The sequence below is a fragment of the Ochotona curzoniae genome, unplaced genomic scaffold (genome assembly GCF_017591425.1).
Source record: "Ochotona curzoniae isolate NIBS_2020 unplaced genomic scaffold, NIBS_Ocur_1.0 contig_293, whole genome shotgun sequence".
NCBI classification, from domain to species: domain Eukaryota; kingdom Metazoa; phylum Chordata; class Mammalia; order Lagomorpha; family Ochotonidae; genus Ochotona; species Ochotona curzoniae.
Window position 1 is genome coordinate 1058001 of NW_024465655.1, and position 27652 is coordinate 1085652.

Here is a 27652-nt window from a genome sequence, read left to right on the forward strand (position 1 = left end):
TCAGATCCTTACGGACAAGTTGTACCGAACAACCTTGAGATAAGTACCGATTTGCTGATGTTTCCTATGCATCTATCCCAGTGTTCCAGAAGTTAGCTCAAAGCCACAATCACAGGCAAAGGCTCAACTCTGAGTTGACACCAGTGATTCTGGATGGCTGTTCTAGAACACAGGAGCGAATGAGAAGCCGAGTGCTGTACCCCAGCGTGACAAGCAGCTTGCAACGGCTAATGTGTATCAGGAGACAGAGCCTTCTCCTAGGGCGGAAGATGTCAAGCGAGAGACTGGACACACTTGGTCAAAGTTCTGCATGCTAATAAATTATTCGCTGGCAAAAATTAACAAAAGTAAAAAATTTATTTTACAGAGTGGTTGGTTTTAATAACATCAAAAACTGCAGTGTCATGTACTTCCTGCCCTCACTGTTGATGTCCTATCAGTGGCCGAAGCTTCCCCCAATAACAGTTTACTTTTGAAGTGACAATACAGATTCTACTTAATGGTCTTAGCTTATAATTAGAAACCAATTTTATATACAGAATATCCATAAATATAGAACTTTTATTCCTATTTTATCTTGAGGCTATGCAAAAATCGACTAAAAATTTTTCATTTGGATTTGCATAATGAACACATAAGTACATATGTACAATGGAGATGCTTTCTGATAGAAAGGAAACGCAGAAGTCATTTTGGTCTTCACCAGATCCATCATTGTGTCCATTTCTGAAGATGATATGACACATCATGTTCACTCAATCTCTAGATTCGCTTCAAACACGTAATTCAAATCACCACGTTCCTTGTGCAATCAATGCTTCAATCAATAGTTAAATTTCCTGTAGGAGAGAGTCCTTCATCCAATACGAGGGAGCTTTAAAGTCTCTGTCCTTGCGGTACCACCAGCCCTGAGCCACTGGATCTTGGTGGTTTGCACACACCCTAGGCGTCCTTCTTGAATTCTCTCACATGATGTAAGTACCATCTCTGCAGTATTTCATGGACTCCATTTGCTTGGTCATAGCCAGAACCTCATGAAATCCAGTACTCAGGCCAGACATATGTTGAAAGTATGCCTCTTTTTCTACTTGAATTGTTAAATTGTTAACCCCTGCATCTTTTAGTATTCCTGTGACCTGTTATTAAAAATACAGACAGCTTGAAGCACTTAGAGCAACACAGTGAGTACGTCTTACATAATTCCTATCACAGTTTTTACAGTCACGGGTTATCCTAGATACATCGTCATTGTAATGTTTTCTATTTAGTAAAAATGTAGATGGTCAGTAAATTATAGAGCTGGAATTTAATTTGATGCATGTAGAATTAAATGTTTGATGGTAAGGTTTTGATACCTAATTCCAAACACAGCACACATCCTGCAAACTTGGCTGTTATTATTATTAATCTACGGCTAAATCTACAATAGTTTATTTCTTAATAATCTACCAGTAATCGAAATCCATTACAACTATACTTTTCTACATTAACCTCTAAAGTTTGATTTTTTTTGTATATAAAACAAATCTAGATACAAAAAAATGTTATATTACCTGGTGAAAGAATGGTACTTTTGATCAGTCAGTGACTGCTTGAGCTGTGTAACTTATGACATGTGAAATAATTTTATGGTATGAATGCCCTCAGCTGAAATTACAAAAACAAAATCTGTATTACCTGCTGTACTATTCTTTGTTCCAGCACATCGGACGTCACCTGGATATGAATTGTTCCTGCCACAATACTGGCAGAATGGCGCCAGAAATGAGGATCTCGGTATGATATCAATCCTTCAATTTTTTGTATCTGTCAAGCAAGAGACCAGGTGATATAAATGAATGGCTTTTCCTTTCCTTTTCTACTTTTTACAGACAGGAGGTTTATTTGTGAATGATGAGGTGAGCGGGGAAAGAAGAGGAAGCGGAAAGCACCTCCCAAGAGAGCTGGGAGATGGGGTGCCCCTCGAAAGGAGAGAGGGAGAGACACCTAGTACATGGCTTTTTCAAAGGCTAATTTACCTAGCACAATATGGACACTTCGCATGCAAGGATGGGATCTCAAACAGGCATCAGTTCATGTCCCGGCTGCTCCACCTACAATCTCACTTCCTGCCCGTGGCCTGGGAAATCAGAAGAGGATGGCCCAAGGCCTTGGGACCCTGTGCCCGTGCTGGAGACCTGAAGAGACTCCTGGCTTTGGATCAGCTCAACTCTGGCCATTGTGGCCATTTTGGGAAATGAACCAGTGGATGAAAGATCTGTCTCTCTGTAAATCTGCCTCTCCAGGGACCAGTGCTATGGCCTACTGGCTAAAGTCCTTGTCTTGCATGCTATGGGATTCCATTTGGGCAATGGTTCATGTCCTGGCTGCTTCCCTTCCCTTCCAGCTCTGTGCTTATGGCCTGCAAAACAGTAGAGGATGCCTCAAAGTCTTGGGACCCTGTACTCAGGTGGGAGACCTGGAAGAAGCTTTTGGTTCCTGGCTTCAGGTTGACTCAGCTCTGGGCACTGCGGCCACTTGGGGAGTCAACCAGCGGATGGAAAGTTCTTCCTCTCTGTCTCTCCTCTCTGTAAATCCGCCTTTCCAATAAAAATAAATTAATTATTTTTAAAAGATTTATTTTTAAAATTTTTATTGGAAAGGCAGATGTACAGAGAGGAGAGACAGAGAGGAAGATCTTCCGTCCACTGATTGACTCCCCAAGTGAGCGCAACGGCCGATGCTATGCCGATCCGAAGCCAGGAGCCTCTTCTGGGTCTCCCATGCGGATGCAGGGTCCCAAGGCTTTGGGCCGTCCTCGACTGCTTTCCCGGGCCACAGGCGGGGAGCTGGAAGGGAAGTGGGGCTGCCGGGATAGAACCGGCGCCCATATGGGATCCCAGGTGTGCAAGGTGAGGATCTTTAACCACTGCGCCACCGCGCCGGGCCCCAAAAGAAATTAATCTTAAGCAACAACAAAAAATGTCTGTGACTTCAGCTATTTCTCATGGTTTAAGTAAATGCATTTCCTACATTCACGTCTTGTTAGGTTAATTTATTTGATGTTAAATGTTACTTTAAAAGGTTAAAAAACAAAAAAGGAAGAAATGGTAATAGCATACCTTTTCTAAAGCAATATGCAGTTCTTTTTCATATTCTGGTGGTAGTCTCAGAAGTAGAACCTGACAGGCATCTTTAATCAGTGGGATAACACTGAGGAATATTAATACGGCAATAAAAAGCGAACAGAGGGGATCAGCAATGAACCATCCAAACTGCTCTATCAGGATTGTGGACACGATCACACCGATACTGCCAAGCGTGTCTGCCAGAACATGGAGGAACACACCTACAGACAAGATACGGGAGAGCATTACACGTCACGGCATGTCCCACGTCACGGCATGTCCCACGTCACAGCATGTCCGACTTGGCTCTCTTATCTACTGCAAACATTACCATGGCCCTTTGATTTACACCACGCACTTTAAAATGACTAAAACACGTCAGTGTGCTTAGCGCATTCCAAGTCCAGCGAGAAGCTCAGGAGCCGGCCACTAAGGCCCAGCGGGAGGACTTCCGTGAGGAGGTGTCCCATCAACCATGCTGGAGAAAAGTGCTGACATGATCCTAATATATATTAAACAATCAGAATATTCCACATAAGTAATCTTAATTCTCTCGTTTTTACTACAATAAAATAATGTGCTGCTTCATAGCCAAGTCGAAAATGGCATACTCAGTGTTCATCTTAAAACTAATATTCACTCACTCACGACTATGAAAAGGATTACTTAATTGTTAATAGTTTATAACTGACAATTAGCGACAAATATATTTTCATTAAACATTTTTATTATGATATTAACATAGCCCCATCTACTCAAAATTCTAAGTGTGTAATATGTTATGTTCTAAGCACAGGGTTGTAAGCACGTCACCAACACCCTACTGTTTATGAAGCTTCAAGCTTGCTGGTTAATCTTCATTCCCCCACCCCTTTTTCTTTTTAAATAACTGGCTTATTTCATTTGGGATAATACTCTCCAGGTTCATTCATGCTGCTGCATATTACAAAAATCTTTCTTTTTATGAGATGAACACTACAGTTTACGCATAAGCAAATGCATTTCCTGTATCAGGTGATCTCGGGGTCCCTTTTTAGCAACGGAATACTTTCTAAAAGTAAAACTGCCAGAAGCCCAGTGTTCAACACAAATACACACAGAGCATCCGCGCGGCACACAGCTGGAAGGAGGACTCACCCCTCATGTTGGCATTCATGCCCCCGCCCGGGGACCCGTGGCTGTGCCCGTGCCCATGCCCGTGGTCGCTGTGTCCGTGGGCATGGTGTGAGTGGCTGTGATCGGAGTGACAGCTTCCTGGCGAAGCTCCGTGGGCGTGGCTGTGGGCGTGACTGTGGGCGTGGCTGAAGGCACAGACACCAATGAGGTTTACTATCAGCCCTCCGACTGATACTGGCTAACAAAGAGAAGGGAAAACCTGTAAGTTTATTATTAAAAAAATTTTTTTAAATTATATAGTTTTAAAAAAAAATTTAAGTGTTTTGTGGTTTTGAAAATATTCACAGTAAAACCTAAGTTCAGTAAATTCATAAACAGTGTAGAGTAATGGCTTTTAAATTTAAATTGAGATTGAAAACATTCCTTGTGAGGCCAGATCTACATCTGAAATACTGTTTGTATTACAAGGTAAATTTCCACATATAACAATGATAACTCATCAACTACTGGATTACAAGTAAATACAATCTTTATTGCACTCTAAACATAGTAAAATCTTCCAAAAGGAAAAAAAAAATGAGAAAAACATAGTAATCTCTCACTTTTCAAAAACAAAGCTAATGAAATTATCTTCAGTAAGTGTGCCCAAATAACATTCAAAGGATTAAAAAAATACTTTTGATTATTCTCTGTTACACAGAGATTTTCTTTAGCGAACGTGTGTGGTTCCTCTCTGCCTCTTCGGGTGCTTTAGACTCTGTGCCAGATTTCAACACCTCAGCTAGCTTTGTCAGCCTGGAGATGGTGGAGGAGTTTGACCAACACCGCCCGCCGAAACCCCACCATCCCTAAGCACTCCTGCTCTGTGCAGAAATGGTCCATCAGGAAAGCCATGCGCAGAGCAAAAGCCCTGACCCATCCCACTGCCAGGAATCAGCTATCCCTAGCAGCAGTGTATCTTTTCTTTCAAAGGTTCATTTGTTTTATTTTAAAGTCAGAGTTAGAGAAGAATTACAGAATAGGGAGCTGGTGCTATGGCTCAACAGGCTAATCCACCTTCAAGCACCAGCGCCTTATAGGGGCACCGGCTCTAATCCTGGCAGCCTCACTTCCCATCCAGCTCCCTGCTTGTGGTCTGGGAAAGCAGTGGAGCACGGCTCAGGTCCTTGGGACCCTGCACCCATGTGGGTGACCCAGAAGAAGCTCCTGGCTCCTGACTCCTGGCTTCAGGTTGACTCAGCTCTGGCCACTGTGGCCACTTGGGGAGTGAACCAACAGATGGAAGATCTTTCTGTCTCCTCCTTGTAAATTTCCCTTTTCGATAAAAATAAATAAATCTCAAAAAGGTTACAAAATATAATACTGATTTTTAAAACTGTATAAGTATTAGTATACACATAGACAATCCATGTCTTGGGGACTAGCATTGTGGTGTAGTAAGTTAAGCTACTGCCCACAATGCTACCATCCCATATAGGCTAAAACCCCAATATAGGTTCAGGTCCTAGCTGCTCCACTTCTGATCCAGCTCTATGCTATTGTATCTAGGAAAATAGCAGGAGATGGCCCAAGTCCTTGGGGCCCTGTACCCATGAGTCCTTGGGGCCCTGTACCCATGAGTCCTTGGGGCCCTGTACCCATGAGGGAGAGCTGGATGAAGCGCCTGGGTTTGGCCTGGTGTAGCTCTGGTCAATGAGCCCATTTGGAGAATGAGCCAGCAAATGTAAGATCTCTCTGTCTCAGCTTCTCTAACACTGCAAATTTCTGTAAATATTTAAAAACAAATCTTTATATAAAAACATTTATTAAGTCAAAAAGGAACCAGTGTGCTGTACAATGTCATCCAGTCTTCTGATCAGTGAGTCAGCACTGTTAGCAAGAGGTTCCTCTTTAGCCAGGGGTCCCTTCATAGTCAGGGGGTCCCTCCGTGGCCAGGGGGGTCCCTCCTTAGCCAGGGGTTCCTTCATAGCCAGGGGGTCCCTCCGTAGCCAGGGGTTGTATATCTTAGTTCTTCCAGTGGATGGCTGAAAATGCACATAGCACTGATCCCCTGTACTGCTTTTTCCTATTCATACCAATGATAAAGTTTAATGTATAAATGCAGCATGAACTTAGCATTAATAGTTCATAATAAAACAGAACCATAGTATAATGTAATACAGATTATTTCAAAGTTTCAAGTGTTAATTTCTGGAATTTTCACCTCCTATCAATAAGACTACAGTTGACTGGGTACCTGGATCTGAATTGTGAAATCATGGGTGGGGGGGATGACTGTAGCAGAAAAAGAAGCTACGTTGATTTAAATCTTAAAAAGCCTCCATCTATCAACAACTACAAACAGTTAAGTAGGAAGACTTACTGTTAACATGTGTGTGTCTAACTCCGGAGGATCAATCAATCTAGCCACTGACTCCATAAACACGAAAAATGCTATTACTATTAGAAAAAGTGCATTGATAAATCCAGAAAGAATTTCGATTCGGCCATACCTAAAGACAAAGAAAAGGAAAATGACAAACGGTTTAAAAAAATGTAAACATTATGGCTTTGTAAATGAGGAAACAAGCCAGATGCAATTGTTCTTCTTTTTTGCCAGCTCATCTACTTTCCAATTTGAACAGTTGGAAAATAAGAGCTGAATGTATTACTTCACAGCAGGTTGTACAAAATACCTCGTCCAAAAAGGGATTCAATTATTTATTCAATGAAATCATTTGCTTCAAGGAGATTTTCACATATATAAGCTTCATATTTTGAATATCCTTTTGAACAGCGAAGATGGGAGTGATCTTGCATATTCCACTGTTTCTAAGGATTGCCCCCTTTTGCTTTGGATTATGTTTTTACATGCCATGACTTTTATTTCTCCCTTTTCCTGCCGTATCTCATGAAGTCAAGCCTGTAACGGTGCAGTGAAGGACCCCACACTGCAACAACTTGGGGACAGAAAACAGGAAGGGGACACCGTGAGGAAGAGAGGAGGGGGGCTGAACCCCTACACATGTAGACCTGTAATGTGGCAAAACAAAACACCAACCTTTATTTAAATTCTGTCAAGGAGCTGGCTGCAATTTGGTATTTTTCCTTTCATCTACTTCAAACAGGGGAAACTGAAGATCTGAAAACAAGTCGCACTGAAGCAATGAGGGCTTGTTTCCTACGATGGACTGCGCTCAGATGGCCTCGCCCTGCTGGCGCACTTACCCGTATGAGAAGATCCGAGTCGCCTTCCACCTGCTCATCAAGGCGGCAAAAAGACCCATCACCAGGGCAGAGCAGTCGAACAGCATGTGGAAGCCGTCGGAGATCAGGCCCAGGCTGTTGGTCAGCACGCCATAGAATAACTCCACAAACGTGAACAGCTAAAGACAGAGTTTAAAAAGAACACGGGAGTCAGATGTTGGGAAGCACTTTAGTAAATAGTGAAGATCTATCAGAATGCCATGGTGAGGACCTTCAGCTGTAATTACTCAAACTTCTTGATTGAACTACTACGTGTTCAGACCAGAAAACTCATTTCACCCAATTGTAGCAAACTGAGCTACATCAGATCCATTTCTTTCGTAAACTATTTAAAAGTCTTATTTTATAAATCTAAAAATCAATAAATGATTGTAAAATGTTGGCAATCATGTAATGAGACTAAAATAGTAAAAATAAGAGACTAAAAATAAGAAAAGTTTCCTTAAAAGTTGCTCTGCATACCAATCTGAAATAGTCCACTCAATCAGTACTTCCAAGAACGCCTCCAAGATTGTCTGCCTGGGCTGGTTGGTGAAGTTTAGCCACTGCCATTGTGCAGTGCTGCTCTGAGTCCTGGCTGCTCTGCTTCCCATCCAGCTCCCTGCTTACAGGCTGGGGCAAACAGTGGATGACAGCCTAAGTGCTTGGACACCTGGCACCCCATGGGAGACTGGGACAGCGCTCCTGGCTCTGGCCTGGCCTTGACCCAACTACTTTGGTTATTTGGAGACTGACCTACCACATGAAAGAGCATGCTCTCTTTCTCTGTCTTTGAAACAATATGTCTTTTATTTTTTTTTAAAGATTTATTTTATTTTTATTGGAAAGGCAGATATATAGAGAGGAGAGACAGAGAGGAAGATCTTCCGTTCACTGATTCACTCCTCAAGTGAGCGCAACGGCCAATGCTATGCCGATCCAAAGCCAGGAGCCTCTTCTGGGTCTTCCACGCGGGTGCAGGGTCCCAAAGCTTTGGGCCGTCCTTGGCTGCTTTCTCAGGCCACAGGCAGGGAGCTGGATGGGAAGCGGGGCTGCCAGGATTAGAACCAGCGCCCATATGGGATCCTGGGTGTGCAAGGCGAGGACCTTAACCACTGCGCCATCATGCCGGGCCCACAATCTCAGTTTTTAAAAAAATAATAAAAACTAAAAAACATCAAGGCAGAGTTTAAAAAAAAAAAAGGATATTTAAACATTTTGGAGCTGGTGCTGTGGTGCAGTTGGTAAAGCTACTGCCAGCACCCACACCAATGGTTCGAGTCCCGCCTGCTCCACTTTGGACCCAGCTTCCTGCTGCTGGCCCAGGAAAGCAGTGGAAAATCGCCCAAGTGTTTGGACCTCTGAAACCCAAGTCAGAGACCTGGATGAGACTCCTGGCTTTGGCCTGGCCCAGGGCAGGTGGCTGTCGTCAGCAGGGGAGTGAACTGTAGATGGAAGCTCTTTCTGACTCTCGCTCTCTACAGAATCCTTTCAAAATAAACTTTAGAAATGTAAATATCGAAACAAATATTTAAATTAGGAAAAATCTTACCAGATTCAAGCACAAGAAGTAAAAGATCTGCCTCGAGTCACTCTCCTCGAGAATCTGTTTCAACGATTCCTTAATGAACCGAGGGACGGACTGGGAGCTGTGCTGAAACGCATCCCCCATGAGGTTGTACAGTGGTGTTCCTTCGGGGGAATATCCAATCAGAGTGCCTTTCTGCCCTCGCTTAGAAGGGGACGATAAGATGTTGGCCGCTATAACAAGCGAAAATAGAAGATCATAAACAATTTTCCAGATCAAACAAATGATTGGATCATCCGAACCCTAGAGACCCTGGGCCAGACACTAAGTGGGCAGATGCTTACAGAGCATGAAGAACGCGGCGCTCACGACCACTCCTCCAGACAGAACGTGCTCCGTGCTCCCCTGGTGTGCCGCTCGGCTCATGGCCCGAAGCTGGTCTGTTATGGGATGGGTCCAAAAATTTCCAAAAAGGAGAGCAGTAATGAAAATGGGCAAGGATCCATAGCGGGCACATTTGGCAACTTCCATTTTGACTGAACAAATGGAATCCACATAGAAATCCAGGATCATGACAAAAAAAATAACCATCGTGAAAGGCATAATGAGAGAAAACCAAGACTCAACTTTACTCTAGAAATTAAAACAAAACAGAACAAGCTGTCAATACCACACAGGTGCAATGTTCACTTAGATGCTTTCGTTATTCCTTTTTTGTAGAAAGACACAGCCTCATGAGTCACTAACACTGCTAAGTGCCAATGCGCAAGACCTGCAGGGTTCTGGCACGTATTCAGGGTTCTCCCAGGGATCAGGGGAAAATGGACCCGTTATTATTTGACAATTTCATAAACGCTAAACAAGTCGTGAACCATGAGCCTAAGACACGATGCCTAGCTATTGCTTGACTGATTCCTTTGGGCCACATGAACGCAAGGGACATGTAAATGCAATAGTATTTTAATTGCATCTTCTGTAGAACATGAGTTTAGTCCCCTCCCCAACAGTTTAAAACTACAAAGGGATAATTTTAAGCAATTTTCAACCTCCGATCAAAACTAAATGCAGTGTGCTAAACTAACATTTACAGGTGTTGCCAATTCATTTTACTTATTACCAATAAATGCTTGCTCCTACCTCGGTCGTCAGAGAAAGAACAATGACCCAGGGGCACAGCAGAAGGACAGAAGCAAGATGCGATAAGGCTTGAAGACGCTTGGCTCCTCCAACATCTATGGAGAGCTTTCTGGAAGCTGTGTGAAAACCAACTTTACAACACAAAGCCAGTACTAGCAACAATACTCCACCCTATGAATAAAGTTACATAGGTCTCATTAGAAACACACACCATGGTTTTTTTTTTTTTCCATATTCTAAGTTACTTAACAATTACTTAATTACTCATCTTTTTACTCATTTGAGAGTAGAGGAAGAGAGGACAAGATGGAGAAACTCCTACATGCTAGTTACTTCCCCTTCATGGGAAGTCAGGAGCCAGGGGCTTCAATCAGGGTGTCGCGTTTGTGCGTGCTGTGAGCTGAGCCTGTGAGCTAAGCGCTGGAGCCAGCCCAGACTGCCGCCACCCCAGAATGCCTTCCCGGGACGCCTCAGCAGGAAGGGGACCGACTGGAGCCACCCCAGACTGCCTTCCCAGGACGCCTCAGCAGGAAGGGGACCGACTGGAGCCACCCCAGACTGCCTTCCCGGGACGCCTCAGCAGGAAGGGGACCGACTGGAGCCACCCCAGACTGCCTTCCCGGGACGCCTCAGCAGGAAGGGGACCGACTGGAGCCACCCCAGACTGCCTTCCCGGGACGCCTCAGCAGGAAGGGGACCGACTGGGGCCACCCCAGACTGCCTTCCCAGGACGCCTCAGCAGGAAGGGGACCGACTGGAGCCACCCCAGACTGCCTTCCCGGGACGCCTCAGCAGGAAGGGATTCTGACTGGAGCCACCCTAGGCTGCCTTCCTGGAGATATTTCAGCCTGAAGGGGACTCTGGGACACTACCCCACACACTCTGAGAGGGATGCAGGCAGTCAAAAAAGCTTCTTAACCACTGGGGCCAAAGCTGAACTCTGAGAACTCCCTTTAGATGTGTATTTAAAGTCGTTGTAACCTTTTGGTCCCACTGGAAGAAGCAAAGCACCCACCTTGTGGTCCGCCACCCCTAGGAAGGAGATGGCCGTGTAGAGCATGTGAGTGAGTGCGCTGTCGTGGTGCCCCTCAGCTAGGTGGGCTGCAGTCAAGGAAGCAATTCCCAATGGCTCCCCTCCACAACACTCTTCCCTACACGCAATCCAAAATTGAATTCTGGGAAAAGACTTACATATTAGAACGGATTGTTACTGCTTCTGCTGTCTGCAGAGCAACTGCCAGAGTACGTAAGAAACAGTTGATAAATTTTCATATTAAGCCTCCACTCATATGCAAAGTATAAATTGACATAAAGCCATGAACAAGCAATCTCCTTGGACCACTACAGGATTAACAGGTGAGCCCCCTGCCCCTCATCTATTATCACTAATTTTTATTTCAAAGGCGGAGTTACAGAGAGAGAGATTTTCCATCCGCTGGTTCACTTTCCAAATGGCCACAACAGCTGGAAATGAGCTGATCTGAAGCTAGGAGCCAGAAGCCTCTTTCAAGACTTGAGCCATTCTCTGCTGCTTTCCCAGGCCACAAGGAGAGAACTGGATGCGAAGTGGAGCAGCCAGGGCAGGAACCGCTGTCCATATGGGCTGTTGGTGTGTCACAGAGGCTAAGCCTGCTGTACCACAGTGCCAGTCCCAGAGGCTGCCCTTCTAAAGGGGTACCGGTTCCGAACCCAAGTCACCGGTCACGTAAGAGCCAGCACGGCCAATAACAAGCTGGTGGGGTGGAGAAGAGAATACTACAGCTTGGATTCTCTTTAGTCACGGTCCCTCTTGCATCTCAACAACATGGTTATCAATTTACTAACGGATTTGAGAGCATCTGTATCTTAAGTTCTATGGAATGCAGTGGGCAAAGGCCTATGGGTAAGAAAGAGGAAGGGGTGAATGTTGAGTGAGATGAGTGGACATTTGACTGGAAACTTGGGTTTCTACAAGAGAAGAGTGGGGACTCAGGAGAAAGTAAGAATTTAGAGCAAGAAAGTAAATACCAAGTACTGGGGTCTAAATGTTTTCGCCCAGGCAACATGTTAGAGATTTTTCACTCACTATCAAAGGTTTATACTTGATAACTGCCACCGATTCCTAAAACCAGGCTGGACTTGCCAAGTGGCAGACCATCTATCAGAAAAATATGTATCTGAAAGGCAGAGTTACAGAGGGCAGTGGGGGAAGGAAAGAAGGGAAAGGAGAGAAGACCGGAGGGAGGAGACGTGTTACCCGCGGGTACACTCCCCGATGGCCCCCACAGCCAGGGCTGGGGTATGCCGAAGCCGGAAATCCGGCTGGGTTTCCCACCTGGCTGTCAGGCCCCAAGCACTGGGCCATCACCCTTTGTCTCCCCAAGCCCACTGGCAGGAAGCTGGGCTGAATGCAACAAGTTCTCCACTGTGTAACACTCCTCCTGCTTCTATTTTTTTTTTTTAAGTACTAGGACAGTTTAAATCTTTCTTCAATGTCCCAACTTTATGTTAATTACGATATTGTAGAAGGTGCTAAGATGCCATCAAATATTTAACTTACAACGAATTTGTTCATTATTTGAATACTGATTTAGGATATCTGCATTAAACTATGGAAATTTGGGGCCTGGTGTGGTAGCCTAGTGGCTAAAGTACTTGCCTTGCATGTGCTGGGATCCCATATGGGCGTCAGTTTGTGTCCCAGCTGCTCCACTTCCCATCCAGCTCCCTGCTTGTGGCTTGGGAAAGCAGTAGAGAACGGCCCAGAGCCTTGGGACTCTACACTGGCGTGGGAGACCTGGAAGAGGCTCCTGGCTCCTGGCTTCAGCTCAGCTCAGCTCCAGGTGATGCGGCCACTTAAGCAGTGAACCAGAAGATGGAAGATCTTTCTCTCTGTAAATCTGACTTTCCAATAAAAATAAGAATAAAAATCTTAAAACAACAACAACCAGAAAAACTATGCAAGTTTTACTCATGACGGATCGGCATTTCAGAGCATTCGGAAAGGATACGGTGTTCAGCTATTTTCGCCATGAGATCATCATTGTCGAAAAGCAGTAAGCAGATCACAGCAATAATGAAGAAAGCAGCTCCTCTAGTCTGAGAAATGAATACAAAGATAGCTTTTCCAAGGGGTGATTGTAAGGCAAGCATACAAATGATAAAGAACATCTTTTTTTTTTTTCCCCCAAATAAGCATTTAAAGAAAGAAGAACATCTAGACATTGAAGTTCTTACATAACCATCAGCTTACAGTATTAGCAGTAAAATACAAATGCGAGGAGATGCAGTCAGTGGTCGGGATGAGAGTAGGGCTCTGTCAGCCACGTAAGGTCAACAGCTTCCGTGACCTTGCTGACGTGGCTGGAAGGGTCACTACAAACGAACTGTTACCATTCACAGAGTTAACTTCCCTAAATGTCACTTCACCTTGGGCTGAAAAGCCCACCCAGCTAAAGAGTAACTAATAGAGACTTATTTAAGATTCGCCTGTAGGAAAAACAACCCAGGCATGTTAATAAAATTATCCGCCATTTCCAAGAGCCAGTTAAGGTGTAAAGTAGGTCGTAGCTCAGTAGGCCTTTACCGTCATGTTCCCATTCTAAAGGATTCTGACAAAATAAAATAGAAAGGTGCTATCGGCTTCATTTATAAACGTTTTAAGATGCTAACTATAAAGACAATCTAACATTACTACATATTTTGTATTTTCAAACTTATAGGTATAATGCTTCCTGTGTAGTATGGCTATTTATGACATGTAATATTTAACTATATTCCACATACATATAACAGCAATGATTTCTGCTCTGTAATCTAGAATCATTATGAAGTCAACTGTAGTGAATTTTCCTCTTGAAATTTCTTCTGTTGCTTTTATAAGTTCCTCTTGCCTATTTATGATTTTATTTTATGTTTCAAAAAAAAAAAAAAAAACAATTTTTTAAACCCACAAAGTTATCAATCCGCTTCAAATTTACTTGGAAACAGTCTTTAAGTCTGAGAAAAGCACGAGGTCGTGGCCTTTGCTTAAATGATAATGACCCGGTTTCAAAGCCACAGGCTACACCCTACCCTCTCTTACTCTGCTCTACCTGACCCTTTCTGCCTGCCTCTGTTATCAGGAAATTCTTTTTTCAGAATAAGGAGCATTACACCTTCTTTGTCTTTATTTTTGCTTTCCCTTTTGTCTAGAATAAAGCGCTAGGTGCAAGAGTCTTTTCTTCTCCCCTCAGTTTTGTAAAATTTTGTTCTGTGGCTTTTCAGAGGGGGGTTATTTCGGATAATCTGACTACCTAGCCCAACTTTCAGTGGAGTCTGTATCATTCTCGTGCTGAAACCAGATGCCCAGCCTGGCGAGTGCAGCTCTGGGCAGGCCCACTCGGAATGAGAACCCTGGCTGAATTTTTGCAGTTGCCTTCTCTAGGGTGCGGGTGACCCATCCTGCTTCAGGAATCACTTACTCTGGTAAAACAGAAACAGCACGGGAGCTAACCATTTTGAGTTACAGATTGGCAACACACTAACCACAGATGACACCAGAATGACTTAAGAGGAAGAGGGATGCTTGGTTGGCAAAATGCAAATTTTCACCAGACAATTTATATAATAAGTTCTTAGCTTTTTTCCAAAAGTGATTTACCGGGGCTGAAGTGCACTGATGTGGGCTGAAGTGCACTGATGTGCAACTTCCTGGTTCTGACACTTGTGCTGGAGAAGCAGGTCCCTTTGGAGCACACTGGGGGAGGGCTCCAGGGACCTCTCTAGCCCTGACAACTTCCTAGGACTCTTACAACCCACTCCAAGATAGAAAGTAAAGAAAGTCCCCACACTCTTCTCAGTGGTAACAGATGTGACTTTAATGCCCCCCGGTGACGTCTTATGTTACAATTTCAATTTAATAACTGGTAGGGGAGAAGTCTACCTTTGCTGGTCCTCCTCCAGAGCTAGTGAATAAAACACTCAGCAGCGAGATGACAACAATGTCACTGTGTTCAAATAGCAGCAAAGTCCTACGGAAACAGGACATAATACCTTTACAAGTACACGCATAACATAATGCATACATAATAAATAAAGCGCAAATTCAGCCAGAGTAAGGGAAAAGAAAATAAACACTGCGCCTGGACTTTAGAAGACAACGTGACGAGCAGGAGGGACGGCTTGGGCATTCTGTGACATATCTACCCCGCAAAGCTGAACGCACCCATTACCATTCCAGGGTTACAGTACACAATACTGCACACAGCAGTACTGCGAGCAACGGGCAAAAATGTGAAAACAAGTTACATAGGAACTAATAACAGACTGAATAAAACAGTATTATACAGCAACAAGAATGAAAGAGACTCTATGAACACACAAGCAAATATTAAAATATATCATTTAAAGGGTAAATTTTTAGACACATGAATTATAGTTTTAAAAACTGCTTAGAAATGAATTATATAGCTCTCAGTAAGTATTTGCTGTCATGATAAAAAATATGATCTGTAAGTATCAAATGTAAACAAGCACTGAATGGAAGAAGCCATGTTGCAGAAAAAATACACGCAATGCAACTATATTAATAAAGCAAAAGGTTTGCAAAGTTAAATATAAAAAAAAGAGAAATATGTGGTGAAATTTATAGAAAACCAAAGGAATGGAAACAGCAACTCAACAATGACCAAAAGGCTTAGGATGCTGGATGCCCATCAGAAGGGGGCTGGATCAGAACTGGGGCTGGGACTCAAACGCAGGCACTGAGAGGGGCTGGCCATCCCAAGTGGCATCTCCACGGAGGTACCATCATCTGCCCGTTATCCCCCGTAAGCACCCCGCAAACATTTGCCTGAAATTGGCTGATCTGCACAAAACCATTCATGCTACAGATCTGGGGGAATACGAACTAACCACAGTCTTAACCTGCTACATTTTAGTCTGATGTGGCTACCCTAATCCTCAAATACTGGTTTACAGGGCTACTTGCAGAGTTGTCAACACAAACAAAAAAGCACACATAACTGCTTTTTAAATGTTTTTGTTTTCCCAGGGCCCACGCTGTGGGATCAAGCATCCCATAGTGGAACACAAGCTCAAGTCCCAGCTGCCCACCTTCTATCCCGGCTCCTTGACAACAAGCCTGGACAGTAAGCGCAGCGGTCACATGCTCGGCTCTCTGCCACGGGGTTAGGGACCCTGATGGACAGTGAGCTCAGGGACCCTGCCGGGAGTTGGGGACCCTGACGGACAGTGAGAGCAGTGGCCACGTGCTCAGGGACCCTGCTGGGAGTTGCTCAGTCCTGGTTTCAGCCCTGATCACTGCAGCCATCCGGGCAGTGAAACAGATGAAAACTCTGGAGCTTTCTCTGTCACACCTTGTCTGTTATTCTTTCAAGTACAATAAATCTTAAAAAGAATTTTTTTTTTAACTTTCCTTACTGCTTAATTTTACTATTTCATATCTAGATTAGCTTATAAAAAAGACCACTAATGAATGATTCAAAAAAACTCTACTTATGCTATAAACTTTATGAAGCTCTTCCTCAGATTCTAACGAGTAAAATACCTACCACAGGTCATGAGCAAATACACTGACGACATTCACAGAATGACAAAATTACTATTCAGAATAAGGCAACAAACTCATAGAAATATTAATTCTCATTTACCTTAGTGGTCCACAAAGCGTGAGGCCAAAAAACCACAAGAGTGATATGATACACCCAGACACTGCGTGTTTGAATATTGTGATCCACTGCAAATAGAAACCAAACATCAGAGATTTGAGTTACATACGTTTTGCGAAGTGTCGCAACCCTGACAGTAAAACACGCAAGGAAACACACAATGGCAACACAAGTATTTTCAAGATTAAAAGATTCATATTTTGAAGTTAACTAGAAAATGCTAGGAACCCGTGGCTAATTCTCGGTGTTCAAGTTAGCACTGCTTTCCGTCGGCTAGATTCTAGCCTGCTCAGATCTTGAATCCTACAGAGTACAGTTTTCTGTTTTCTCACTACTTTCCTAGGAACATCTATTTTTAAGATTGATTTATTTGAAAGGAAAAGAATCACATATTTTTTTTTTCCTGTTGGTTGTCTCTCCAAATATTCCCAAAGAGCCAGGGACAGGCCAGGCTGCAGCCGGGAACTCCACTGGGCTTACCCATGTGGCTGGTGGGAACACAAGAGCTGTGCCATTACTGGCCGCCCCACCAAGTGTGTGAGCAGGAAGCTGGATGAGAAGTGTGTGGGACTGGAACCGGCCACCCTGGCATGCAGTGTGCGCGCCTCAAGCAGTGGCTTAGTTCACTAGACCACAACACCTTCCCTAGTTTTGATCTTAAAATTCTTCATCAGGAATTTTCAGTGATCCAATTATTTGAAAAAAAAAAAAAAAGAGAGAGAGAGAGAAGATGCAGTTTCAAATATTTATCCTATTTAAGGGCAATCATGGCAATGAAGACAAGAGCTGTGGATTGCACCTAATAACACGGCATATACACGTGTCAGGCACATTAAGAACTTTACATAAATTATTTATAGTTTATAGGAACTTTAAATAGATTACTTTATTCCTTTATCAAGACAGTGTTGATTTTGTTTTACAGCTGAGCAAATGAGAGAGAAATTAAAATAACTTGCCCAAAGCTAAAAGCTCTAAACAAGACAGAACATGAGCCTGCGTAATTACAGAGCGCTTCCTGTTAGCCGCCAGGCCCTGCAGCCTGCAGGGATGCTAACGCTGGGAGCCTGCACACACCTCCCTGGCCAGCAGCACTCACAAGAACGCCGCCTACCCTTTGCTACGTCTTCCCACATTCCTCTGCCTTGGCACTACAGCTCATCTTGAAGGCTGAGCTGGAAAAGACAAACCCAGAGCCAAGGACAAGTCCCACTGGACCACGCTCCGCCGGGGACTGAAGCGAGCGCTGGGCCTCGTGGCACTGGGCCTGTCTGGGGTGCCTGGGCTCAGTTCCTCTCGCTCTGACCCAGCTTCGTGAGGCGGAAGATGATGCCCCAAGGCTCGGGCCCCCCCTGCCACCCACACAGCAGACTCGGACAGAGTTCTCTGCCCCTTCCTGGCTTCAGCCTGGCCCACACGTGGCTGCTGCGGGCATCTGGATAAGGAACCAGCAAATAGAAGATCCTCCCGTCCTCTGCCATTCCACCTTCCAAGTGCATAAGGAAGGGAAGAGAGAATGAGCACCGTGTCCTGTCCCGCCGAAAGGGAAGTTTCCAGGAATAAGATAACGAAATAAAATAATCTGAAAAAAAAAAAAAAACTCACCTGGTGTTTGGTAATGGTTTTCCCAGAAGAAAATGGTTTTTGAAACAAAACCATAAAAACTGCAGTTCTGTAAGAAAGGAATCAACATAAAACAGGAGCCATGGTTTCCACGTGGTAATTTTAACTTCCCTAGTTAAACCACCCTAGTTAACCACTCTAGTTAACCACCCTAGTTAACCGCCCTAGAGTTGAAAGGTGCTCTGCGCTGCACAGAAATCATCCTGCAGAGTGCACGCCCACCAGGCTCTCACTGGAACCTTCTTGAACCGTCTTCGGTACCAGTTCATAAACCACCAAGGTAAAGGGGTCTGGTTTTTTTTTGGGGGGGGGGGTAACTTGAAATGCCAGAGAGAAAATAATAACTCCTATCATGTCTAAAGTTCAGCAATAACAAAATTGGAAAATGCAACAACTGCAGCCTATAATTTCCTAGCCGATATTCCTCCAGACTCCTAAAAGTATGTTCTCATTTTACTGGATTCTTGTTATCACGGAGAGTGGCCATGTTACTATGACAACCGTACAGAGTAGCAGGAAGCTTGGACTGCAGGAAGGGTGACCGCCTACCGGCAGGCTTTGACTGAATACAACAAGCGAGCCTGAAGACCTGGCTAGCTAAGCAGACTCACACAGGAGCTGATGCTATGAGCTGGGAGTCTGCCGGGCTCAAACGGGCTTTCCAGAAGCACCAAGACAGCACCTGCTCTTTCCAGTGGAGTGTTTCAGAAGCTAGATGACCGAGGAAATGCAAGACGGAGAGCTGGGGCTGACAAGACCCTCTGTCTTGGATTAACCCAAGTGGTAAAACTTGGCAAGCATCGAACACAAACAAAAGCAAGTCTGTGTTTCGGAAAGTGATCAGAGTACAACATTGTTTTTTCTTCATTTTATGTACTTTCAATCTTAGGTATTCTTCTACATGCTAAAAACAAACAAATAAAGCAAGCACTTTTAAGGAGAAATGAATTACACCAAATAATCTACATATAAAGGTTTCCACAGAGACTGAAATCCTCAAAGAAAGAAAAATTATGAAGAAACCTGGAGACACTTACCCAAGTTTTAATATAAAAATGAACTGAACAATGTGAACTACTTTTAAGAGATCATATGATTCAAAAAGTCCCACAGCCTTCAAAACTTTAGTGAAGCATAGTAATATAATATATTTCGTTAGCCTGAAAAACAAAAGCGGAAACAAACTTCAGGATCTCTGACGTCACAAGGGCCGCAGTGATGTCCTTTGTTATGATCACACAGCACAGGTGATTACAGAAACCACGGAAATACTGACATGAAGGAAGCGACGTGGCAGACTGCGCCCCACCCGCGTGGTCCCCTCCGACCTGCTGGCCTGTTTCTGTGATCCCTTTCCAATGCACAGCAGCAATTATTTATAGGCAATCTCTTGTATTTTTAACATTTTGTACACAATTGAGAGGGCTGCGGACCCACGCGGGCCTCCACTTAGGGTGAAGAGGGTGGGTGGGAGTCCTTGCTGTCAAACTACACCAGCGCCGGGGATGGGGGGTGGTCATTTGCTGACACCTCAGAGTGCGAAGGGTGTTCTGAGGGTGTTATCTGAGTGGTTCTGATAGTTCTGAGACGTCAGTGGCTCTGTCGCGCCAGGGCTGAGAAAACCTTTGTGAGGTCTGTTGGTTGACCGAGTCCACCTTGCTACATCCACAGACCCAGGCACCTGCTGCAAAGCTAGGCCAGGACAGTGACCAAACCTGTTGTGCTTTCCATCCACTGACAAGGCACTCGCTGTCCTCTGGTGGCCTAAATGAGTCGGCCGGCACGTCCTCCCTGTGCATCTGGGCACGCAGTTCGCTGCCCGGGCATCAGCAACGGAGGAGGTCTGGTCCTGATGCATGTGCTCCGAGGCTGGACTACATATCTTGTGATTTTCGCTATGGCTAGAGTTTGAGTTCAGTGATGTAGTTGGGGATCTAGCCTGGGGTGACCTGAGACTTGATGATGGAGTCTATTTTTTTAAAGATTTATTTATTTATTATTATTTTTTAAATTTTTATTGGAAAGGCGGATATACAGAGAGGAGAGACAGAGAGGAAGATCTTCCATCTGATGATTCACTCCCCAAGTGAGCGCAACAGCCGATGCTATGCTGATCCGAAGCCAGGAGCCTCTTCCGGGTCTCCCACGCGGGTGCAGGGTCGCAAGGCTTTGGGCCGTCCTCGACTGCTTTCCCCGGCCACAAGCAGGGAGCTGGATGGGAAGTGCGGCTGCCAGGATTAGAACCGGCGCCCATATGGGCTCCTGGGCGAGGACCTTAACCACTGTGCCATCGCACTGGGCCCGATGGAGTCTATTTTTAAAAAGTGCCACTTTCTTGGGCCTGGCACAGCAGCGTAGTGGCTAAAGTCCTTGCCTTGCATGCCCCAGAAGAAGCTTGTGGCTTTGGATTGGCTCGGCTCTGGTCATTGCATCCACTTGAGGAGTGAACCAGCAGATGGAAGAACTTTCTGTATCTTCTCTCTGTAAATCTGCCTTTCTAATAAAAATAAAACTTAAAGAAGCAAAAGTACCACTTTCTTGTCTTGCCCCTGTTCTTGCAAGTAGATAGGTAAATGTTAGAGTTTTAAAAAAAGAGAGAGAGAAAGGAGAGAGAGAGAGAGAGAGAGAGGTGAAGCAGGCTTTATGGTATAGTGGGTTAAGGTGCCACTTAAAGACTGGGCTCACTGGAGCGCCAGTTTGAGTGCTGGCTGCCGCGCTCTGGTCCGAGTCCTTGGGTCCCTGCCTTCCGTCTCAGGGATCAAGATGGAACTCTTGGTCCTTCATCTTGCTCTGGGACAGCGTGGCTACTGCAGGCCATTTGGGGAGTGAACCAGCAGATGGAAGATCCATCTCCTTGGTAGCTCCACTTTTCACATAAATCAATCAATCCTACAGTGTCAAACTAAAAAAAAACATTCTTGGTTAACTGAAATGTCTGGATTATTTAGAAGTCTGCTTTGGAATAGGACAGTCAACACAAGCAAACCCCCAGGCTCCTGCCAGGCACAGCTGCCAAGCACCTCAGGAGCTGTGGGCCGCAGAGCCATGCAGACACACGCGCGGATGAGTGCTGGGCAAAAACCACGGAGATGAGAAAAGCAAGTTTCTCTCAGCTCTTCTTCTCACTTAACTCCCAAATCCTAGCAGCCCAGAGAACACTTCTGGAAAACCCATCAAATCCCTAGCAATTATCCAGGTATGAAAGCAAACACACACGTACTAGAAAACCAAGACGGCACTCGCGTGGAGGAGGTGAGAAACATCGGACATCCCCCGGGCTCAACGTCGGCCATCCCGAAGACTCCGAGCCAGGGAGGGTGAAGCCACGCCTCTTAAGGGTGCATATCTATCAGCTGCTGCCAGGGGCACATGCACACTGTGCCCTGCAGAACACTAAAATATTTTTAAACAACTTATTTGAGAGGCAGAGAGTATGCCCTGATCTGTCGGTTTACTCCCCAGACATCCACAGCGGCTGTAACCGGGGCGGGGCAGGAGCCAGGAGCTCAGGACTTAATCCAGGTCTTGCACATGCCGGCAGGAACGCGATGCTGTGAGCAATGTCCGCGCCTCCTAGAGGACGGCGTCAGCAGAGAGCAGGGAGTTAAGGCGAGGCCCAAGCGGGATGCTCGCAGCTGCTGCGCCAAACAAGGATGAAAAACATGATACCTATGAAACTAAGATTAATTAGGACTTTGGCTTACTTAAGCTGGACAAGAATTCATAAGCAGAAGTACATTAACTATATTAAGACTAATGCTTCTGTTTCTGGCAGCATTTAATAATCAGCTCACAAAAATAATAGCGGAGCTGGGAAGCCCTAGTTTACCCAGTTCTTATCACAGGGACTAGTATAACATGTGCTCAGGAAATGTCTACCAAAGGAAAGACGGCCACCTCTACAATGTCACTGTGACACTGATCCTCAGGCAGCACCCACAGCAGCGGGACGCGGCACACAGGTGGCAACCAAGCTTCTGGCAACTTCAACTGTCAGGGACCCAGACAGAATTCAGAGTGAAACGAGAAAGGTCGCAGCTCCCGATACACTTAACCAGGTGTTTGAACAAGGCAGCAGCACAGCAACCAGCACTCAAGGAACAAGATTCGGAAACACAACACGGACGGAGGTGCGTGCGACACAGAGCAGTCCGGGGATTCCAGTTCTGCCAGGAATCCTGCCTGGGCGTCACCGGGCCATACAGCCACCTAGTCGGAGTGTGAGGGGCTCCCGGGCGCAGCCTGCCCTGGGGTCGGAGCTCGAGGGGCTGGGGGGCGGGGCACAGCCTGCCCTGGGGTCGGAGTGCCAGGGGCTCCCGCCCTGAGAGGAAGGCAAGAAGTACCTGCAGCTACTTCCAACTTATTCTTGCCTAAACGGAGCATTTCAATCTAAAGTTTACCTAAACTACATTTTAAGAAATAAAAATCAAAAGCTGCCATAGCTGCTTTATAGTGAGCTGAATATGGCAGAGTGTCAAGTACATACAGTTTAGGTCCCAGACCGCCTCACTGAGGATTCCTAATACCAGCAACCTCCGCTTTCTATAAACATAACACATTCTTTCTTTCTTTCTTTTTTAAAGATTTATTTATTTTTATTGGAAAGGCAAATATACAGAGAGAAGGAGAGACAGAGAGGAAGATCTTCCATCCGATGGCTCACTCCCCAAGCGGCCGCAATGGCTGGAGCTGAGCCAATCAGAAGCCAGGAGCCGGGAGCCTCCTCTGGGTCTCCCACGCTGGTGCAGGGACCCAAGGCTGTGGGCCGTCCTCGACTGCTTCCCCAGGCCACAGGCAGGAAGCTGGATGGGAAGCAGGGTCGCCGGGATTAGAACTGACGTCCATAAGGGATCCTGGTGCTTGCAAGGCAAGGACTCTAACTACTACGCTATCGCAGCGGACCCTAAATGTAATACATTCTTAATTTTTAACATTTACTTATTTTTATTGCAAAGGCAGATTTGCATAGAGAAGGAGAAAGAAAAAAATCTTCCATCCACGGTTCAATCCCCAGGGTTCAATACCACTGGTTCAAACAACCAGGACTGAGCTGATCTGAAACTAAGAGCCAGAAGCCTCTTCCGGATCTCCATGTGGGTGCAGGACCCCAAGGCTTTGGGCCACTCTCTGCTCTTTCCTAGGCCACAAACTGGTGCCCAAATGGGATCCTAGCACCAGCAAGGGGAGGATTAGCCAAAACCGAGCCATTGAGCCTGGCCCCGAATTCTTAGTTCTTTTTGAAAAGATGTATTTATTTGAAAGGCAGAGTGACAGAGAAAGACAGAGAGAGCTTCCATTTGCTAGCTTACTTCCCAAATGGCCTCGCCAGCCAGGGATGGGCCAAGCTGAAGCCAGAGCCAGGAACTGCTCTGTAGTCTCCCACGTGGGGGACAGGGAGCCAGTGACTCCGGCCCCCCGTCCACTCCTCGGCAGGTGCGTTAGCAAGGAGCTGGACTGCAGGTGCAGTGGTCAGGAAGCAGAGGAACACGCTGACCTGGACACGAGTTAGAATGGCGCCTTAACCCACTACATCACAATGCTCAGATTGCTAAAGATTTATTTTATTTATGTAAAAGGAAGAATGTGAGAGAGGAAGAGACAGGACTTCCACCTGCTGGTTCACTTCCCAAATGGCCTCCCTAGCCGGGGCCCTGACCTCCCGTGAGGCTCTCCATGTGGGTGGCAGGAGCCCGTTCTTTGCTACCTGCCCGGTACCCCAGCAGGGGGCTGGAGCGGAGGCAGAGAAGTAGGGCTGGAACAGCGGCGTCAAAGGCGGCCGCTCTGCTTCCTCACAACTCAGCCACTGCAGGTGCTATCCAAGACTGCAGCAGAGACCCCGGCCTGAAGGAGCTGGTGCTTGGCTGGGAAGGACAGGGCCGCATGCCTTTGGCAGACTTCCGCTTACGACTGGGGAAGGAATGGGCACCTCTACAGAGTGAGAGGTGAGCAAGTTAGGAATGATCAAATAAAGGGAGGGACCTCTCAAAACACACAACAGGTACACGAAGCACCAGCACCTGCAGGAAACCTCCGAGGGGACATCATGGTACTTAGGTCACCACCTGACTGCCAGAAACCAAAGAGGTTCGGTTACACTGACTATTTTGGCTTTCAGGGGAGTAATACACAAATACTTTCTAAAGTATTAACAAAACTTAAAAAGCGGTGCCCCAATGGGAAGCCAGAGCCACAGGCGTGGCCTCACCCACCGGCTCCCCACAATATACTTCTTGATAATGTATTACTCTGATGGTCTGACACTCTATTCCCACTTTAAGTTAAGGAGTAGGAGTGGGTGCTGGGCCCAGCGTTTAACACACTCCTTGAACACCTGCACCCAAACAGGCGTGCTTGGGTTCAGACCTGGCTCCTTTTCCATTTCAGCTCCCTGCTGTTGTGTCCTGGGAGGCCGTACACGCCGGCAAAGGGCTCGGGACTCTGCCACCTAGGAGGGACACCTAGATGAAGCTCCTGGCCTTGACTTGGCACAGGACGGGATGTTGCATACACTGGGGGAGCGAACTGATCGATGGAAGCTCTTTCTTATCTCTCTGCCTTCCACATAAGAAATAAAAAAAATAGGGCCCGGCGCAGTGGCGCAGTGGTTACGGTCCTCTCCTTGCACGCCCGGGATCCCATGTGGGCGCCAGTTCTATCCCGGCAGCCCTGCTTCCCTTCCGGCTCCCTGCCTGTGGCCCGGGAGGGCGGTCCAGGACGGCCCAGGGCTTTGGGACCCTGCACCCGCGTATCGGCCGTTGCGCTCACTTGGGGGGTGAATCATCAGACGGAGGATCTTCCTCTCTGTCTCTCCTCTCTGTATATCTGCCTTTCCAACAAATAAGTAATAAAAATAAATCTTTTTTAAAAAATTAAAAAAAAAAAGAAATTAAAAAAAGTTAAAATCTTAATTGTAAAATTCTCCAATGGTTGGTTGCAAAAGTTTGTATAACACCATGCTCGATTTCCTCCTTTAGGGTAAGCTAGCAGGTTTACCTCCAAACCATTTCCATGTATGTACACAAATATTGCTTTACAGCCACCCACACCTTCCCAACTGCACATACTGTAGTACTCTATGTGATTTTCCATTTACTAGATCTTTTTCTAACAATATTTAATTATGGAAACTTTTGTTTTAAAACAATTTAACCAAAAGTTGGATTCTTCGATTTTTAAAGTTCCAGTTGGGGAAGTCCTCCCGACTGCAGCAGCCGAAGCACCTGCTACAGCAGCTAAACCACACACTCTGGAGACTTCAACGTTTGCGTTACGCAAGGATGCACGCAGCAGCTTCCTTGCCAAGGATGGGGGGAGGGGAGCAGGTGCTTCACTGAGGGCACTGGCCTTCCGGGACGCACCAGCCCCCCACCAGCAGGCAGTCAGCTATGGCTACTATCCCTGCAAAAGCGTTACTGATGCCAAAGCCTGGCACACTCTGCTCGTGTGAGCCTGGCCACGCTGACCGCTGGACTCGGGTCCACACCTATGAGCCTCAGGTAGAAGAATACCCACAATTGGGACCGGTGTTGTGACAGAGCAAGTAACGCTGCCCAAGGCTGGCATTCCGTACAGGTGTGGCTTCAAGACCCAGTTGCTCCACTTCCCAGCCAGCTCACTGTTAAAGGACTGAAGAAAGCAGCCCGGGATGGTCCAAGTGCCTGGAAGCCTGCACCCGTGTGGGAGACCAGGAAAAAGCTCCTGGCTCCTGGCTTGGTTCTAGCCTGGATCTGGCCAGAGTGGACAAGTGGATAGACGATCTCTCTGTCTAACTCCAACTTTGAAAGAAGTAACTAACGCCTTAACCAACATTCACTTCTACTGAAGGCAATAAGAGAAGCTGATCTTCCACCTGCTGCCTCACTCCCCGAAGGGCTGAGACACTGGGGCTGGGCTAGGCCAAAGCCCGCAGTCTGACCCTCACGTGAGCCTCCCACGTGGGTGTCAAGGGCCAAGTTCGTGGGCCCTCTTCTGCTTTCCCAGGTTAGCACAGAGCTGGCTCGGAAGTGGAACAGCCGAGGACTGAGGTGGCCCAGTGAGGCAAGCGGTGGCTTACTCTGCTATGTCACCACGTCAGCCCCTACCTGTTCATGCACTCTGGATATACACTAAGCATGTTCTCACCCTGAAATTTTTAAGATTAAGTTTTACACACACACACACACACACACACACACACACACACACATTATGGTTCTTCACTTCTAAAACTTGCATTTTCTATGAACACGGATGTTTCCCTGTAAAACCTGCAGTTATTACCAACCTCGGGAAATTTATCGGTTAAATCTGCGGTCCACAGTCCAACGTCGCCAAGAGACCTCGTGACACCGTGCACAGCAGTTTTCCCAGCATCATCCCCCCATCCAGACCAGAATCGCTTACTGCATTCAGACAGCACGTTTCCATAATAAACATCAGATGGGCTGTTACCGACCTAGCGAGCTGCTACGGCTGCAGCATTTAAACTCCATTTAAACTCCATTTAAACTCCAAGCGCAGGTGCTTGGAAGCGGTGCTGCAGCAGTCCGTACTATTCTTTCCACAAGAACAAGTTTGGTTAATCATGCTATGGCTGAAGAACTTATCAAAAATCACCTTTCATAACATTACAGAGGCCACCGCGTCACTGGGCTGTACTTTGTGTAGGTCTGACCCCACCTGCCAGGTGGGCCAGGGTGGCAAAGCGGTCGCTCCCTGGACCAGACTCTGGTCCCCGCACCCTGTCTTTTTTTTTTTTTTTTCACTCTGTGCAGCTTGCATCTTTTGCTAACGAGCACCCCCCACGCATCCCCAAGAAAACCCCAAACCAGATGTTGAGTCTGAGCCCTTGGACCTGCTGGGCGGTCAAGTTCAACCCGCACTCGCGGGCCGCCACACCTGGTCTCCCCGCCCACAGCCATTTGTCAGAAAGGTGAAGCGAGCGGCTCCCGGCTGTCCCTCCGGGGAGATCGCGGCCCCACGAGCGGGAGCCGGGCCCGGGCGCCGGCCTCTGCTTACCGGGCGCTGGGCACGTCCACCGGCCCCAGGCCGCCGCCGCCGCCCGGGCCGGCCAGCACGTCCCCGCCGTATCGGTCCTCCATTCCGGGCTCACGAGCCGCCGCCGCTGCCCCGGCCGCGCCGGCTCCTCATGTCTCGGATCACTCCCGCAGGGCAGCGGCGCCGCCCGGGCCCCGCATGCCGGCTGGCCGCGCCTCCCCAGCTCCCGCGTCCAGGCAGCCACGAGCGTCGCCGTCGGGACTTAGGCCCCGGCCCGTTCCGGCCGCTGC

At 46.5% G+C, this 27652-nt stretch overlaps 1 protein-coding gene across 2 annotated transcripts; it reads right to left on the reverse strand.

The window, feature by feature from the left end:
- Nucleotides 1–355: 355 nt before the first annotated feature.
- On the reverse strand, nt 356–27652 carry SLC30A5 (solute carrier family 30 member 5). 2 transcript variants are annotated; one of them, XM_040979068.1, is made up of 16 exons: nt 27384–27650; nt 19424–19546; nt 18369–18435; nt 16746–16831; nt 15017–15104; nt 13104–13191; nt 11129–11205; nt 10114–10284; nt 9321–9609; nt 9001–9209; nt 7431–7588; nt 6586–6715; nt 4245–4461; nt 3102–3328; nt 1678–1806; nt 356–1136 (listed from the first exon to the last, which is right to left on the reverse strand). In XM_040979068.1, the coding sequence occupies exons 1-16, from the start codon at nt 27464–27466 to the stop codon at nt 966–968; spliced, it is 2313 nt and encodes a 770-aa protein (XP_040835002.1). In that variant the 5' UTR covers nt 27467–27650; the 3' UTR covers nt 356–965. The 2 variants fall into 2 exon arrangements, with proteins under 2 accessions (XP_040835002.1, XP_040835004.1); XM_040979070.1 differs by lacking the exon at nt 10114–10284 and having other exon boundaries at nt 27384–27652.

Excerpts from the sequence above, each read along its gene's own strand:
- SLC30A5 (XM_040979068.1), bottom strand. The coding sequence starts at position 27,466 with ATGGAGGACCGATACGGCGGGGACGTGCTGGCCGGCCCGGGCGGCGGC. Across the intron at positions 7,589-9,000 it reads ACTTCTTGTGCTTGAATCTG|CTGTTCACGTTTGTGGAGTT; the intron begins GTAAGATTTTTC and ends CTCTGTCTTTAG. Across the intron at positions 4,462-6,585 it reads TAGACACACACATGTTAACA|CCAGTATCAGTCGGAGGGCT; the intron begins GTAAGTCTTCCT and ends TCTCTTTGTTAG.